The sequence below is a fragment of the Macrobrachium nipponense genome, chromosome 41 (genome assembly GCF_015104395.2).
Source record: "Macrobrachium nipponense isolate FS-2020 chromosome 41, ASM1510439v2, whole genome shotgun sequence".
Taxonomy (NCBI): Eukaryota; Metazoa; Arthropoda; class Malacostraca; order Decapoda; family Palaemonidae; genus Macrobrachium; species Macrobrachium nipponense.
Genome location: NC_061102.1, coordinates 37527971 through 37543940, shown reverse-complemented (window position 1 = coordinate 37543940; position 15970 = coordinate 37527971). Strand labels below are relative to the sequence as shown.

General features: G+C 40.0%; 1 protein-coding gene across 1 annotated transcript in view; it reads left to right on the top strand.

Annotated features, from left to right (window-relative positions):
- LOC135212695 (FHF complex subunit HOOK interacting protein 2A-like) overlaps positions 1-15527 on the top strand; it is a 177018-nt gene extending 161491 nt beyond the window's left edge. The window contains exons 15-16 of the mRNA XM_064246378.1: positions 11866-12113; positions 12309-15527. Coding sequence (XP_064102448.1) covers positions 11866-12113; positions 12309-12417 — 357 coding nt within the window. The 3' untranslated portion in view covers positions 12418-15527. The remainder of the gene's footprint in view (positions 1-11865; positions 12114-12308) is intronic.
- The last annotated feature ends 443 nt before the right edge of the window (positions 15528-15970 follow it).

Here is a 15970-nt window from a genome sequence, read left to right as displayed (position 1 = left end):
TCAGCGAATGGGCTCAGAGCATAGTGTCAAAAGGCCTGGGTTGGAGCTGGTTGACGAACCCACCTCCATCCAGACCTTTCCGTCAACTTCCTTCCAAGGAATTGACAGAGTACGCAGAGGACCTCCTTCAGAAAGGAGCTATAGCGAGAGTCAAGAGATTAAAATTTCAAGGTCGCTTGTTCAGCGTGCCAAAGAAAAGGCTCACAAAAAAGAAGGGTAATCTTAGACTTGTCCCGCTTAAACTTAGCCATCCGCTGCGACAAGTTCAAGATGCTCACGATCTCGCAGGTGCGGACCTTACTTCCCCGTGGGGCCGTCACCACCTCTATCGATCTTACAGACGCCTACTATCATATCCCTATTGCAAGACACTTCCGTCCATATCTGGGTTTCAAGATAGGAGACCAGGCATTCTCCTTCAAGGTAGTTCCTTTCGGACTCAACGTGGCACCCAGGGTGTTCACGAACTAGCGGAAGTGGTAGTGCAACAACTCAGGTCTCAAGGGATTATGGTAGTAGCGTATCTCGACGATTGGTTGATCTGGGCTTCAACAGTCGAGGAATGCAACAGAGCTACACTGAAAGTGATTCATTTCCTGGAATATCTAGGCTTCAAGATGAAACAGGACCAAGTCAAGACTCACTCCAGAGTCAAACTTTCAGTGGTTGGGCATTCAATGGAATCTATCCTCCCATACTCTGTCGATTCCATCAGCCAAAAGGAAAGAAATAGCGAAGTCAGTCAAGCAATTTCTAAGTCACAAACTGGCGTCAAGGAGGGCTCAGGAGAGGATCCTGGGTTCTCTCCAGTTTGCATCAGTGACGAACGTCTTAATGAAAGCCAAACTGAAAGACCTAACCAGAATCTGGCGCTCACGAGCAAATGTCAGGTCCAGGACAAACTATCCTCAGTCCCTCTGATTCTAAAGAATCGACTTCGGCCGTGTGGGCGAAAGTCAAGAATTTGTCAGTGTCAGTACCCCTTCAGTTCCCTCCACCAGGGATCACCATCCACACAGACGCGTCCTTAAGCGGTTGGGGAGGGTATTCCCAGGTCAAAAAGGTTCAAGGAACTTGGTCACCTCAGTTCAGTCAGTTCCATATAAACGTACTGGAGGCAATGGCAGTGTTCTTGACTCTAAAGAGGTTGCGCCCACCAAAGTATCCCACATAAAGCTAGTTCTGGACAGCGCAGTGGTAGTACATTGTATAAACAGAGGAGGCTCCAAGTCACGTCATCTAAATCATGTCATGGTAGCCATCTTCTCCCTGGCAGACAAGTTCAGTTGGCATCTCTCCTCCACTCACATAGCTGGAGTGAGAAACGTCATAGCAGACGCGTTATCCCGATCAGTGCCCTAGAGTCGGAATGGTCACTGGACAACAGTTCGTTCCAATGGATCCTTCAAAGAGTTCCAGGGCTACAGGTGGATCTCTTCGCATCTCAAGCGAATCACAAACTGCCGTGTTATGTAGCCCCCAACCTGGACCCTCTGGCCTATGCCACGGACGCCCTGGCTCTAGACTGGAACAACTGGAAGAAGATTTATGTCTTTCCTCCAGTGAATCTTCTCATGAAAGTTTTAAACAAACTCAGGACATTCAAGGGTCAAGTGGCTCTAGTAGCCCCAGACTGGCCGAAGAGCAATTGGTATCCCCTAATTCTGGAACTGGGCCTTCGTCCTCTTCGGATCCCCAATCCCAGGCTCTCCCAGTCAGTACAAACGAAGACTGTATTCGCTTCCTCAGGGATTCTCAAAACCCTAACTTTATGGATTTCATGAAGTTTGCGGCAAAAAGAGATGCGAATATTGACCCTCAGAATATTCTCTTCTTGGAATCCGATAAAAGGGATTCAACTTTGAGACAGTATGATGCTGCTGTCAAAAAGTTAGCAATCTTCCTGAGAGAATCAGATATTAGAATCATGACAGTTAATTCAGCTATATCCTTTTTCAGATCCTTATTTGAAAAAGGTTTAGCAGCTAGCACGATTACGACAAACAAGTCAGCCTTGAAAAAGATATTTCAATTTGGGTTCAACATAGACTTGACAGATTCCTACTTCTCGTCTATTCCTAAGGCATGTGCTAGACTTAGACCTTCTGTAAGGCCTACGTCAGTTTCATGGTTCTTAAACGATGTTCTAAAACTGGCTTCAGAAACCGATAATGACACATGCTCGTTTATAATGCTCTTAAGAAAAACCCTGTTTTTATTAAGCTTAGCTTCAGGAGCAAGGATTTCAGAACTGTCGGCTTTATCCAGAGATCCGGGTCATATTCAATTCCTTCCCACAGGGGAAGTCCTACTTTCTCCGGAACGTAGCTTTTTAGCAAAGAATGAAGATCCTTTGATGAGGTGGGAACCTTGGAAGGTACTACCCCTTCCACAAGATGTATCTCTTTGCCCAGTTACAACCTTACGAGCCTTTCTGTCCAGGACCTCCTCATCCTCATCGGGTCCCCTCTTTAAAAGGGAAAAAGGTGGAACTTTATCCATTAAAGGCATCAGGCAACAAATCCTGTACTTTATTAAGCAAGCCAATCCTGACTCTTTCCCGAAAGCACATGATGTCAGGGCAGTAGCCACCTCAATTAATTATTTCCAACATATGAACTTCGATGAGTTGAAAAAGTATACCGGATGGAAATCGCCGACAGTGTTCAAACGTCATTACCTTAAGTCCTTGGAAGCTCTGAAATTTTCAGCAGTAGCAGCGGGTAACATAGTTTCCCCTGACTCTAGTTAATTTGTAGTAGAAGATTCAGTCCTCCTTTCTACCTGCCTCACCCAACAGTTCGTCTATTCCTGCCGTGTTCATTTACATTCACCTTGTGTCTTAGCTGCTTTCATGATGATGTAGTGGGTGCCCCTTATTTTTTTGCTAGGGACACTCACAGATGATTATAGATATTGATCTCATGGATGGTACCCCCTTATTTTTATGCTAGGGGATACATCTTATTTATAATGGTTACGGGTTTTGTATATTAAGTCATATACATTCCTTATATATTATCATTATTGATTACTTTGTTCATTTAATTATTTTAATTGCTATTATATTTCTGATACATGCCTTTACACAGATACCATTTTGTTACATGTAAGCCATTTTACCTCTGTACATATGTAAATTACCTTATGATAAGAAACATGATTAGAATTAAGTGTAATTCAAGCATATTTCTATTAGGAAAAATCTATTTCTGGGCGATTGGCTCGTGTCGCCAGCGAAATCCCACCCTACCCATCCCTTCGCCCAAGATTGTCTGCTAACTTCAGGATGGCCATCAGAGGCGCAGCAGTCGGCAGCATGGGATGGAGTAGTAGTAGTACGAGCTGCTCACTCTGTGGGTCGGCTCTCCTCATGGAGGGTTTTTGTAGTGGGAGATTTCTATTGGCATTTGGCTCGTGGTAGTGGTCTCACTCGCCTAGTGTTCATACCGACACCCTCTTGGAGGGTGAGCGAGTCAGTTACACTGACCTTTTTCTTTATTTTATTTATTCTCTGGTATGTGTTAGTACATTTACCCTAGAAATAATAGATTAAAGGATATTTCGCTGGCGACACGAGCCAATCGCCCAGAAATAGATTTTTCCTTACGTCAAAATCCCTTTTATATACTATACTTAACAAGTAACTACATGATTGGAGTTTATATACTACGTATATGTACTTACCAAGTAACTACATGATCGGAGCCCCTCTCTCCTCCCTTCTGATGGACATGGACATAAGCATAAACAGAATGAGGATAGTCTGCTAAGTTGTTCCTACACAGCGAAATTTGAATTTTAAGCTGCTGAGACTAGATGAAACTAACAGCTGAGTAATTACTTGGTAAGTACTATATATAAAACTTGATTTTATTATAAAAATGTCTTATTGTAATACACTCCCTGAACACCTGAATTAGCCCTGGTCACTGACCAGCCCGAACTATATCCCCACATATTTACCTACTAAGTGGGTAATTTTCACCGGCAGCATTAACAACACAGCTGCAAATATCAGCCACCAGAGCTTGTCTCCTCAATTGTTTTTCATTCGCGTGGTGAGCCGGATGTGGTTCCTGCTCCCAGCAAACTTTTGGTCATGTAGCCGACCCTCACAGCGTTTACCGAGGCCTTGATTGGGATTTGATATCCTTGCCTTTCGTTTACAACGTCTCTTCCCATTTTCCCTGATTTGGATCGTATTTCGATTGCTTGGAACTTCTCTGTTATCGTCGGGAGATGGTCGAGCCTCATCAACAAATCATTACTTCAATCTCTGCTTCATCAGCCTGGCCTCCTGCAGCTGCTGGCTGAGATGTCGGCATACTTTGTTCCTGTGCTAGTGTAACAAAGGATGAGTACCCTCAAATGGCAAACATTCCTTTTGTTCTAGCTGTAGGGAAGTGTAGTGTATGTCATACAGAGGTGTATAGAATGTAAGGATTAGTTAATTAGATCACTTAGGACTACCAAGAGCATATAAATCATAGCAGCAAAATCGCGAGAGTTAAGCTAAGAAGAGCTACAGTAGGAACGGGTCAGAATTGGAGGATAGAAAATGCCTAAATTGTTTGCTATTTCATGACAAAGCCAATTGAAATAAAGATAGTAGCAGTAGCGTAGATGATACTAATCATTCTCTTTCAGCTCCCCTGCCTGTTCCAGAACCAGCTCTAACGGGTGCAGGGGGTTATGGAGAACCGCAATCACAGAATGTAGGATCTGCCGGCACCCCCGGCATGGAGCAGGCAGTGTTAAGCAGCAGATTCCCCCTTGAGGTGTAAGTTCTAAGGTTAATGTAAAGTTAGGTTAGGTTCCCTAGGGTTCAGACTCCCTTGTAGTGTCTAGTATGAAGGTTCGTCTTTAGAACCATCCTTGGTTTTATTTCCTGCTTCGAGTTCTTTGCAACAGGAGCTTCTAGTCTGTGGTTGATCGTTTGGATGTGGTTTCTGGTTTGTCTGGTTCTGAAGTTTTGGATAACGCTGCTTCGTCTTCAAAGGTTCCTCTTTCTGTCTGTGGGTAAATTTGGTTCGTCTTGCGGTAAGGGTAATTCTGGTGATCAGGTTGTCTATTTCACTTCGTATTACGTATCAGTTAAATCTCTAGAAAATGCATTTGACTTATGATAATTCAATAAAAGAGAAACTGCATAAAATTAACACAGTACTCTAGCCTAAAGTATCCTCTATACTACATCTCTGTATAGTAATTACGTACAAGTATTGGCCAATCCTGGAGATTCATGCATTCTGACTATGATGATTCACTACCGGAGTAATTGAACACGAAATGAGAATCGAATCATATAATATTCGGTACAAGAATGTAATTGAACGAGAACGAGAATCAGATTCGGTTGGACTTCAGCATTGTTGGACAGTGTAGGCTTGCCAGCTGCGTAATCCAATATTGTATGTATCTTCATATTATCATATTGTAAATACTAATATAGTGATCCTATTTTAGTTCGGAATTCGGTAGTATGACGTTTTCGTCAGTTTAGCAGACAAATTTCCGTCAGTAATTACATGATGCCTCATGTCAATTACAGTTACGAATATAATTACTAGTCGCATCATCAAATTACATCTAAAAGTTGATATTAGATAGTTTAAAGATTTACACTTAACCTTTAAATTGTGTAATTGATTACAATTCAAAGGTATTACAATAATTACAAGCTTGTCATTAATGCATAGCCCTACTTGGTTAGGGGGGGGAGACGAGTCGTAGACAGGCAGAGATGCCGACTAGTCAATTCCTTCACTCCAGATGCAACCATCTCATTGAGTCTCAGCGAATGTTCTTGTTCCTAGTTAGTATAAATCAATACTTGGTTACTTTACTTATATTACTTATATTGGAACGAAGTCATAGTGTTCATCTGACAACGTAATTTTAAGTACAAATTTGACTAATACGTCTCATTGGAGCTAGTCTTTTCCCTTCTGTTAAGAGTGCGTAATTTTCAGTGATTCCATTCATTTCCACTCATTCTCATCGGTATTACGAGCTTTACGTAATTTATCTTTTATCAGTGTGAAAACAACAGTAATGAGCTCTTTTATGCTAGTAGTTTTATTTTTATCACGGCTGTGTTTTGAATTCACATAAAGCTTGGAGAGTTTTATTCATGTTGCCGATGCACATGATATTACTTACCAGCTTCAGCTACATTTATAACATAAATACAGTTAAGTGTTTACTGGCGTACGCGGTTTGAATACAATGACGGATGTTGCTAGAATTCAATCGTATTAGCAAACAAAGTTGTGTCTCATTTGGTTCTTCAAGGCTCTACGCAGTTACATAAGTATATATCATTAAGATAATACTTATTAACTTAGAAGATGGTGTAAGTTCTGGAGGTGGAGAGGTTAGATGATTGTAATTTGGTCTCTGTGTGTGTGTGAGAGAGAGAGAGAGAGAGAGAGAGAGAGAGAGAGAGAGAGAGAGGGTAATTGGTGGTTGGATGGTTAACAACTGAATTGGCTGTTGGTGAGTTCTGGGTTGTCTGCTGGTGCAGCTGGAGTTGATTGTTTGGAGTTTTGTGTTTTGAGTTAGTTTTTAGTCAGTCTTTGGTGAGAACTGTTGATAGTAGTGTCGGCAGCAGTCTATTGAAGGCATTGAAAGTCAGATAAGTTGTGTGTTTTTGTTTGTTGTTTGGTTGTTATTAAGTTAGTGTTGTTTGCTTAGAGTTGTTGTGCTTGTGAGTTTCTGTTATATGTATATGTGAGTTGTTGTAGTTGAGGGTTGTTGTTGTTGTTGGGGAGCTGTTGTGGTTTCTTGGTGTGGCTGTGAGTTGTTGAGGGTTGTTATTGGTGAGCTGTTGTGATTCCTTGGTGTTGTTAGTGGGTGTGTGTGTTGCCTTTTTGTGTGTGTGTTAGTGATTATTTGGGTAGATCTAGGGTACCTATCCGCGGCGGCCCAGACTATGGTAGTTGCGGTTTTTCTATGCAGTTTTACCTACCGAACAAGAATTTTAAGTATAATATTTATTCGGACGACTGTAATTAACTCCCAGGGGCCAGTACTAAACACGGCGAAATACATTGGACGGCCCAATCCCTAATGGATGTCATATCCACGGTTATGTTTCTTGCAGGGTAATTCTAAAGAATAGTTCCACACGAACTGCAAGGAACGTAACCGCGGATACGACATCCACTAGGGATTGGGGCGTCCAATGTATTTCGCCGTGTTTAGTACTGGCCCCTGGGGGTTAATTACAGTCGTCCGAATAAATATTACTTTAAATTCTTGTTCAGTAAGTAAAATAACATAGGAAAACGTCAATTGCCATAGTCTACGCCACCGCGGATTGCTTCTGTAGAAATACCATTGTTTGTGCAGTGGTCTTTTGTTGTGGTTGTATTCCTTGTTTGTTTGCTGTGTTGTTGAGTTGTGGTTGTGTTCCTTATTTGTTGTTGTGTTGTTTTGTGGGGTTGTGGTCCTTGGGTGTGTTATTATTGTTGGGTTGTGCGTTGTGGTCCTTGGTTGTTATATTGTTGTTGAGTTGTGGGTTTTGGTTCTTGGTTGTTGTCTTTGTTGTTGTTGGTATCTCCGCGACCTCGACCGGCAGACAGTACAACATAGCCCGGAGTATCTGGAGTAGGTGAGTACAAGTGTTTGTGTTTTTCTTTTTGTTCTGTGTTGGTATAGGTCAATTGTCCTGCATGAATTCTGTAGTGTAAAGAAGAAAGTGTGGCTGAGTGTTAGTTTGGCAGCTGGATTGGTTAAGTTTATGTTGGGGGGATTCTGCCACTTGTTTTTTGAGCTTGTGATCCCGCCACTGTCATTTCCTTGTCAGCACTGAATGACCTCTTAGTCCCTATACTTGGCCTTTGGCCAAAATTCAGTATTAAAACCATCTTGCTGCCTGACTGCACGCAGCTGTCTGCGCCAGCTGTCCGCAAGATATAGAAAGACTTATTTTCAAAATGTAGTAGTGTCGATTTTAATTACTAACTCCATTGTAAAATCGATTTATCGTAAGACGAATTGCAGTAGTTTGAATACGGACTGTATTCACGATCACATTTTGAGGAATTTTCCTGAGTTTTTAATGATGTTTGCCAAGGTTATCATGGGGAACAGAGTCGGTCTAGTTTCTTTCTCTCCCAATTTCTTCTAAATTTCTTCTAAAACTTATAATGTCTTTACAGTCTTCTTTATCTGGTCATTCTTCGGAGATCGCTTCGGGGTCTTCTCTCTATCATCCTGTTTCCTTGCCATTAACACACCAGAGCAGTTTTTCACCGTTTCATCCTGAAATTTGGGGATTTCGACGACTCTCTCTCTCTCTCTCTCTCTCTCTCTCTCTCTCTCTCTCTCTCTCTCTCTCTCTCTCTCTCTCTCTCTCTCTCTCTCTCTCTCCGGGGTTGAGGGAAGTACTTTTGGCGGGGCTGTATTCTTAGCACCTTCCACAGATCCTGTAGTTCTGAGGCTGCTCGTCTTGATGCTCAAAGGCGGTTTCGGAGTTTCCGCACTCCATATTTTTATCCTCTTGTACTAGGTTTGAGATGTAATTGTCCTCCATAGTTATTGCAGGATCTACGGAAGTCGGCGATTCGTCTTCACCATCGTTGACTGTGTCAGTATGATTTGTGTCCTCACCCTCTACTTCCATAGAGTAGCTGGTAATCTTCCTTCTTCAGTTCCCATTTTATGCTTTCAGGGTTGGAGACATCGTGCCTACCGCGGTTATTGCGGGGGCTACAGCAGTTGGCAGTTCATCTGCACCATCATTAGTAATGTGTCCTAGTCCTTCTTTTTGTTAGGGTAGCTGGTAATTCCTTCTTCGGTTCCCATTGGTTCCTCAGTTCGTAGCCTGTCTTTAGATGCACCCTGGGTGCGTGCGGCACAAGTTGGTTTTCTCCACCCGCACAACGTCAGCATTAGGTGCTCTGGTGGTTACTCCGAGTGTAGCTTCTTCCTTGTTTCTCTCCTGCTTCTTTCTCAGCCTTTTCCTATGAATAGTTCCATTAATCCTTCAAGGGGTTCAATGTGGGTTTGGCCTCATTTCTGGGGTTTCAGGGAGTACTTCCTCCCCTCACTTGATCAATGTAGCTTCAGCTCCAGACTTTCCATCCTAGTTACTATTGGTGTAACCGGTGTCAGTTGGATCGCGTTTTGTGACCTCCTTGCTCTTGGGGGTGTTGCTCGCCCATTGTAGTCGGCCAGATGTCATGCCATAGTCACTGGCTGGTGCGGGGTTTTTGTAGACGAGAGAGACTGGCTCAAGGTTATGTCATCGTCTTCGTTAGTGCACATTTGGCGCAACAATGTTTTGTTGACTCGTAGGGGTGGGCGTGCAGCGCCAATGTATATTCCGCTCAGGTGTAATGTTAACATCACTGGGTAGTGAGGGCATGCGCAGTCGAGCGAGATTAGCTCAGGGTTAGGTCATAGTATTTAGTTCTTACATGAATTGCGGAACTGGAGATGGTTGGCTCTTGTGAGGGGGTGGATAGTGGTTAGACAAGTGTTACGTCATCGTGCCTTAGGGAGGGGGGGTGCGGGATTATGCAATTGAGTAAGACTTGTTCAGGAGTTTATCATCGTCTTATGTGGATGTTGTGAGAGTTGAGGGGTGTTTCTCAGAACCTGGACTGTTTGACAACCTCTTCACTTAGGTTTTGATGGGGTTCACAAACCAGACTAACATTTCAGCTGGCTGTACTATGTTCTTGCCAAGGAGAGGAGGCCTACTTCTTGTTAAATCATCTGCCTCAGCACTTTCCGGACATCCATAAGAGGGTTCTGTTGAGGGCGCCTCTTGCGCTTAGCAACGGTCGTTTAGAAACAAGATGTCTCCTCGATGGTCAATTTCGTGTCATCGTCATACTGTGTCCGGTTTGAGCTCAAAATTTTTTTTTGTCACGTACTGTGGAACTTTTACCTCATCCGAGAATCTTATTTGGTTTCCCCTAGGTGGATTTGGTTTCCCCTAGGTGCCCATCTCGGTCCCTTTTTCCAAAGTGCAGTTAGTTTCTTCTTGCAACTGGTTCTTCATCGCTTTCGGAGCTTTCTATTCGGGGCTTCGTGTCCAAGGGCGCAAGTATCGCGGATGGATAACCTTTGGCTTTCGGGAGGAATTTTTCGGTGTCTGTGATCGTGTAGGCGATTATTTGAGAGTCAGTGTGGATTTTTCACAACGCTGGGTCCTGTTGTTGCAGTAACTTAGTTTTATAACTAGCTTGTTATTGTTAGGATGTTAGAAGTTTAGGTAGTCAGTGTTAGTTTAAATGAACTCAAGTGTTTCTGTTGATTAAGCTTAGAATAACTACAACTTCATCAGCACAAGTCATCTGCATCAGGGAGCAGTAGCAAGGTCCTGCAAACTCAACTTCTCCTCCATACATGAGAGGCTAGATAGCCACATGGGAGGTTCACCATTTCCCCTCCATACATGAGAGGCTAGATAGCCACATGGGAGGTTCACCATTTCCCCTCCATACATGAGAGGCTAGATAGCCACACGGGAGGTTCATCGTTTCCCCTCCATACATGAGAGGTATAGAATACCACATGGGAGGTTCTTCAGACTCAGGCAGTACCTTGGACTCAACACTGACGGTAAGGTACTTCCTCTGCAAGCACTTCACCCCCTGAGTTGGACGACCAGGTGAGGAGAATTGTTTTTACCTCCATGAATAAGAAGAATAGATTATCACATGGAAGGTACTTCGGACTCAGAAGGTACCTTAGACTCAACACTGACGTTGAAGTACTTTCTTTGCAAACATCCTCACCTACTGAGTTAGATAATTAGGTGAGGATACATATGTTTATACATGGTAGAATGATTATGAGTTACCTGTATATGCTCCGTGGACAGGTCGGGCTGAATTAGATTGATCCCACCTCCATTAAATTTTGTTAATCGGGCTAATTCAGGTGTTCAGGAAGTGTATTGCAATATGAAGTTTTCATAATAAAACTAATATTATAATACTTACCTGAACACCTGAATGATTCCCACCCTCCTCCCCACTTCAATTTGATAGTGAATGATTCAATTGAGGAGACAGGCCTCTGGTGGCCGGTATTTGCAGCAGCATTGCCAACGGTAACACAAGTAACTCATTTGACTAGATTTTACCTGCAGCATTAGTAATGCTGGCAGTTAAAATTACCCACTTAGTGGGTAAATATGTGGGGATATAGTTCGGGCTGGTCAGTGACCAGGGCTAATTCAGGTGTTCAGGTAAGTATTACAATATTAGTGTTTTATGAAAATTTCATATTCACCATTATCCAGAACACTTTTAATGATGGTCTTAATGTGTTTTAAAATTATCCTTATTTAATTTCAGTGACTGATATTTTTAATATAGACTAGTACAATATAGTGCTTAGTGTACTAAAGTACACTAAGCACTATATTTATTCCTGTATTACTGTTATTGCTTTGTTAATTTACTCTAGTATTCATGCTGATTTTCCTGATTGGTGCATTCTGTTTTAAAATTGATAAAATTTTGTGGGTTGAAGCAGTTGCATTTGACATTTTTGGGCCTTACCTTGCAAGGTGATTACATACTGTAGCTGTAGATGTTTATTGTATGGTATTCATTGCTGATGGTTAATTTCAGTTTTATTTGAAACCTGTCAATACATTTTAGCATGTATTACTATGTAGTGTACTTTGCATAGATAAGATCAGGTTATGTTTTAATTTATTGTCTTTTTGAACTAATATTTTTCTTTATACAGCAGTTTATTATATATTTGTAAGTTACCATGGTGATATAGAAAATATTTGTAGGTACCTTAGCTCTTGATAATTTTAGTTTTTTCCCTCAGGATTTTCAAATCTGTTACTATATATAAGGACTTACATGAAATTATGTTTCCCAGGATTATGACATCAATCTTCAAGTAACTTCCTTGGTAGCCACTTTGGCATTGCTCCCTCATCCTCATTTGCATGAGTATTTGCTGAACCCGACTCTTCCTTTGACGGGAGGTGTTCGAACCCCTTACACTGTACTTTCATCAGTGGTATCAAAAATCCAGACGCCAATTATGGAAAGAGAGGATTACCTTGATCACCTAAAAGTTACCAGATATCACCTTTTAGGCACCATGGAGGAATTGGAATTTGAGTGAGTACTGTATGACTTGACTGGAGTGCCATTTTCATTTTTTGATAAGAAAGTCCTTTAGATGTTGACATATTGTTTTCATGTCACATTTTTTCCCTTTTACTGTATATCCACCAATATTGTACTACTGTGATAATGTACATTAGGTATTATTTGCATGAACATTAATTCGGTGCTGTTTTTATTTATCAACAGGAGAGACAGTGATGACCGTAAATTTGAGGCCCTGATTGTTATTGAAGAATTCACCAAAGAATTAGCATCTATTGCGTATGCTAAGTATAGTATAGAAGGCTCATCATGATAAAGTATTAATTTGTAAACAATACATTAGCTTGGTACTGGAGATATGGTTGTGTAAGGCAAATTGTACAAAATCCATAGGCATATTGGGCATATCTCTTATTCCTGCCAGTTTTTAGAAAACTGCAACTATTCCAATTGTGTTAATGAGTATTTTGAAGATATTTCAAAAATACTTTTTCTTTTTTTTATCTTTCTAGCCATGCTTTTTGTTTACTGTTTGCCTTACTTGAAGCACAGGTGCAACATTTGTACATTAGTTTATCTACCACTCTTAAAACTTTCCATAGAATTACATTTAGAGATTTCGTTCTGGATCTTTATTAGCACAATACAAATAATATATTATTGCTAATGTATATATTATGTATATTATGGGGTGTATATTTCCATGAAATAGATGAAGTTTGCTATTTTGAATTATATTGTTGAATTAATTGATCTTACTATTAATGTATAATTCATATTTTGTTATTTCAGTTTTTAAAAATTTATTTAACTGTATAGTTTTATAAACTAAGGCAGTTAGGTGCTCATATGCAAACCACTTCCTTACATAGCCTCGCACTGTTAAATATGGGCGATTATTAGAAAACATCTTTTTTCAAGAACAGTAAGTCACACCTTGGAATTTGTGAGGCTGCTCTGAAAGGTTGTTCTTAAATGAAAACGGAAGATCGGAGGAAGGTAAAGTAGAAAAATAACATGATGAGGGAAGTGCAGTTAGGTAAGTGCCAAATCATCTTTGCAAAGAACCTTATGAAGTATAAATGGTTCCCATCCTAAAGGGTCATATTAGCTGGTGGTATGTAAGGTTCTGGTTTGTTACAAAACAGAATTTGTTTTGAAAGTTATTGGTTGGTTTCACCCATTGATTTGTCTTTCAAGTTATTATTTTGTGCTTATCATTGTCATCAATTCCTTTTCTGTGTTTTTCTTTTTGCTTTGAAATTTGGACAATTGAGAATGTCTTTCCCTATTGTTACATCATGCTTCTATATTATATTTATATGTATAGGATAAATGTTTGTACTATTTACAGTTTTGCTTGATTTTATATATTTTAGAGAAACAGAATAGGTTTTTGATTTAAAGACTGTCATGCATATCATCAATGCTTAATCCTTAGTGGTGATTACAGTAGCCATAATTCGAAGTATTCATAAAAAGTACAAACTCTTGGTTTACTGGAGCCTTTCACTTTGGTATACAGGGATGACTGACTGACTAAATTTACAATTCATTGTCAAAAATATTTATGCTTTCATATTTTCCTCTTTAGGACCTAAATATGTATTGAGGTCTTTTCACTGTCTTGTTATATTGTGCACTTTCTCAATTCCCTTCTGGTACACATCTTGGTTCATGCTCTTTCTCATTAATATTAGTATTGGTTTCTCTGCCTTCTTCCATATCTATTTATTCATCTAATTGAATATATTTTCCTTTGTTATCACATGCATAAAACACCTTAATCTGTGAGATCTCTTTATTTTTCAGATGTAGGTCACCACCTTTGGCAGAATCTTCATATATTTATTTATTATAATCTTCCACATGAATTCTAGTGAATCTCAACATTTGTAGCAACGCCTCTTCAAACTTGTCATTTTTTTCTTTTTATTTGTAAATACCAACATCCCTGCTTTTAACTTAAGTATAGGTCTTATTCCTACATTACAGACTCTTCCATTTGCCAATGGGATACTCTTACATGTCCAGAAATATCTCAGTTATTCAGTCTGAAGCTCTATTTTTATTTCTTAGTGTCCTATTAATATCAGCTTCACAATCAAGTTTGTTCCCAAGGTAAATTATTTTTTTTTTTATGTCAAGGCCTGCCTTCTATTACCCTCAACTTAGTCTTGCTTTCCCTGTTTTTGTGAGCTCTTTTTATCCATTTTGGGCTAACAAATTCCTACTTTGCTCATATTTTGGAATCTTGGGCATCCGTAGTACCATTAGGGAAATTTGGTGTTGTATTGTGTCACATCATCTGCTTTCTTGATGACTTTTTCCTTATTATGTTTCTTACTTCTGATCACCATAAGTTTGGATTAACTTGGATTGATTTTCAGTCATTTATTCCTTTCCACTACCCATTTTTTGAGTATTTTTTTAGATCTACTGATTATGCTGCAAAAAGATATCTCTCATTATATGGTAGTCTTCCTTTACCCTTCTTGATGTCCATCTACTGCTTGCCATGGTGTTACTATTCATTTTTTAAATGCTTTTTTAAGCTATAGAATTATATAATACATATATACTTTTTAATTTTGCATGGTACTACCACTGTAATTGTTCCTATGCAATATTAAGACTTTGCTAATTTCCTTGGTGTAAAGCCAAACTGACAATTTGTAAATACCATTAGATATTCTCAGCCATTCCTCAAGCACTTTTTTGCAGCTTGCTTTGCTCATTTGTAATTTTCACACTGTATTGCATCCCATTTTCTTCTTAATTCATAACAAAGAATATCTTGTTCTGTAAGAGATGAGTGATACTCAGAGAGCGAGGTGTAATCTTCAATTTATTAATGCCCTAATTCAGTATGAGACTTTTGCTTATTTTGGTACTCTCTTTCCATCTATTTGTGTTACTCTGGAATTCCCTCATGGCCATCTTACTGACCATATGTCATTAGTGCTTGAGCACTTGTGCCTTATAGTGTTCTAAAGATTATCCATTTTTGCCTGGAACGTATGAGTAGGCCTAATTTGATTGGTACTCACTGAAAGGTTGGCCGTTATTATGTAATACTTTACTCTTGTCTGAATCAGGATAATTGTGAATTAATCTCTAATTTACATCAGTTGGCAGTCCATCCTGTTTGATAATTACATATGTATAACTTCTTACTTATGTAGTGGAAATGGCCAGCCCTGGGTGAATCAAGGGTAAATTTTGATAGGATACAAATTTGTTTTTATAGTCTGATTCCCAGGTTTAATTTGTGCAAATCTAACATCAGTGGACAAATTTCAAAAGGAATCATTTGTTTGAAAATTGATTGAAAGATATTACAAAAGTACAAGGCAAAGGGAAGTTCATGGCTCTCTCTCTCTCTCTCTCTCTCTCTCTCTCTCTTCTTCTCTCCTCTGCTCTCTCTCTATCTCGCTCTCTCTCTCTCTCTCTCTCTCTCTCTCTGTCAGAATCTCAAGTCTTGTTAATCATGATATAAAAAGTAAATGTATTCTGTACAGAATTAGATTTATTCTCTGAGACAAGCATGTATCCCAGTTTTTTTTATTTCTCCTGCTCCTCGAGGGTCATACTATGCTTAACACTAATGATTGGATGCTGGCACCAAAATCATCTTATGCATGGAATACTAATCCATTTTGTGTCGGCATGCACCACTATGCTTACTATGAAATTGTTGCAAAGATGCTATATTCTCTGGTAGCCCTGCCTATGAGTGCATACCGCAACCATTCATCAAGATCCTGTCTCCTTCTACTCTGTATACACTATATAATGGGGTGAGTAAAATTAAAATTTGAGGCAGAGATTCACTTGAGATTATCTCTAGCCCGTGGATGAACAGG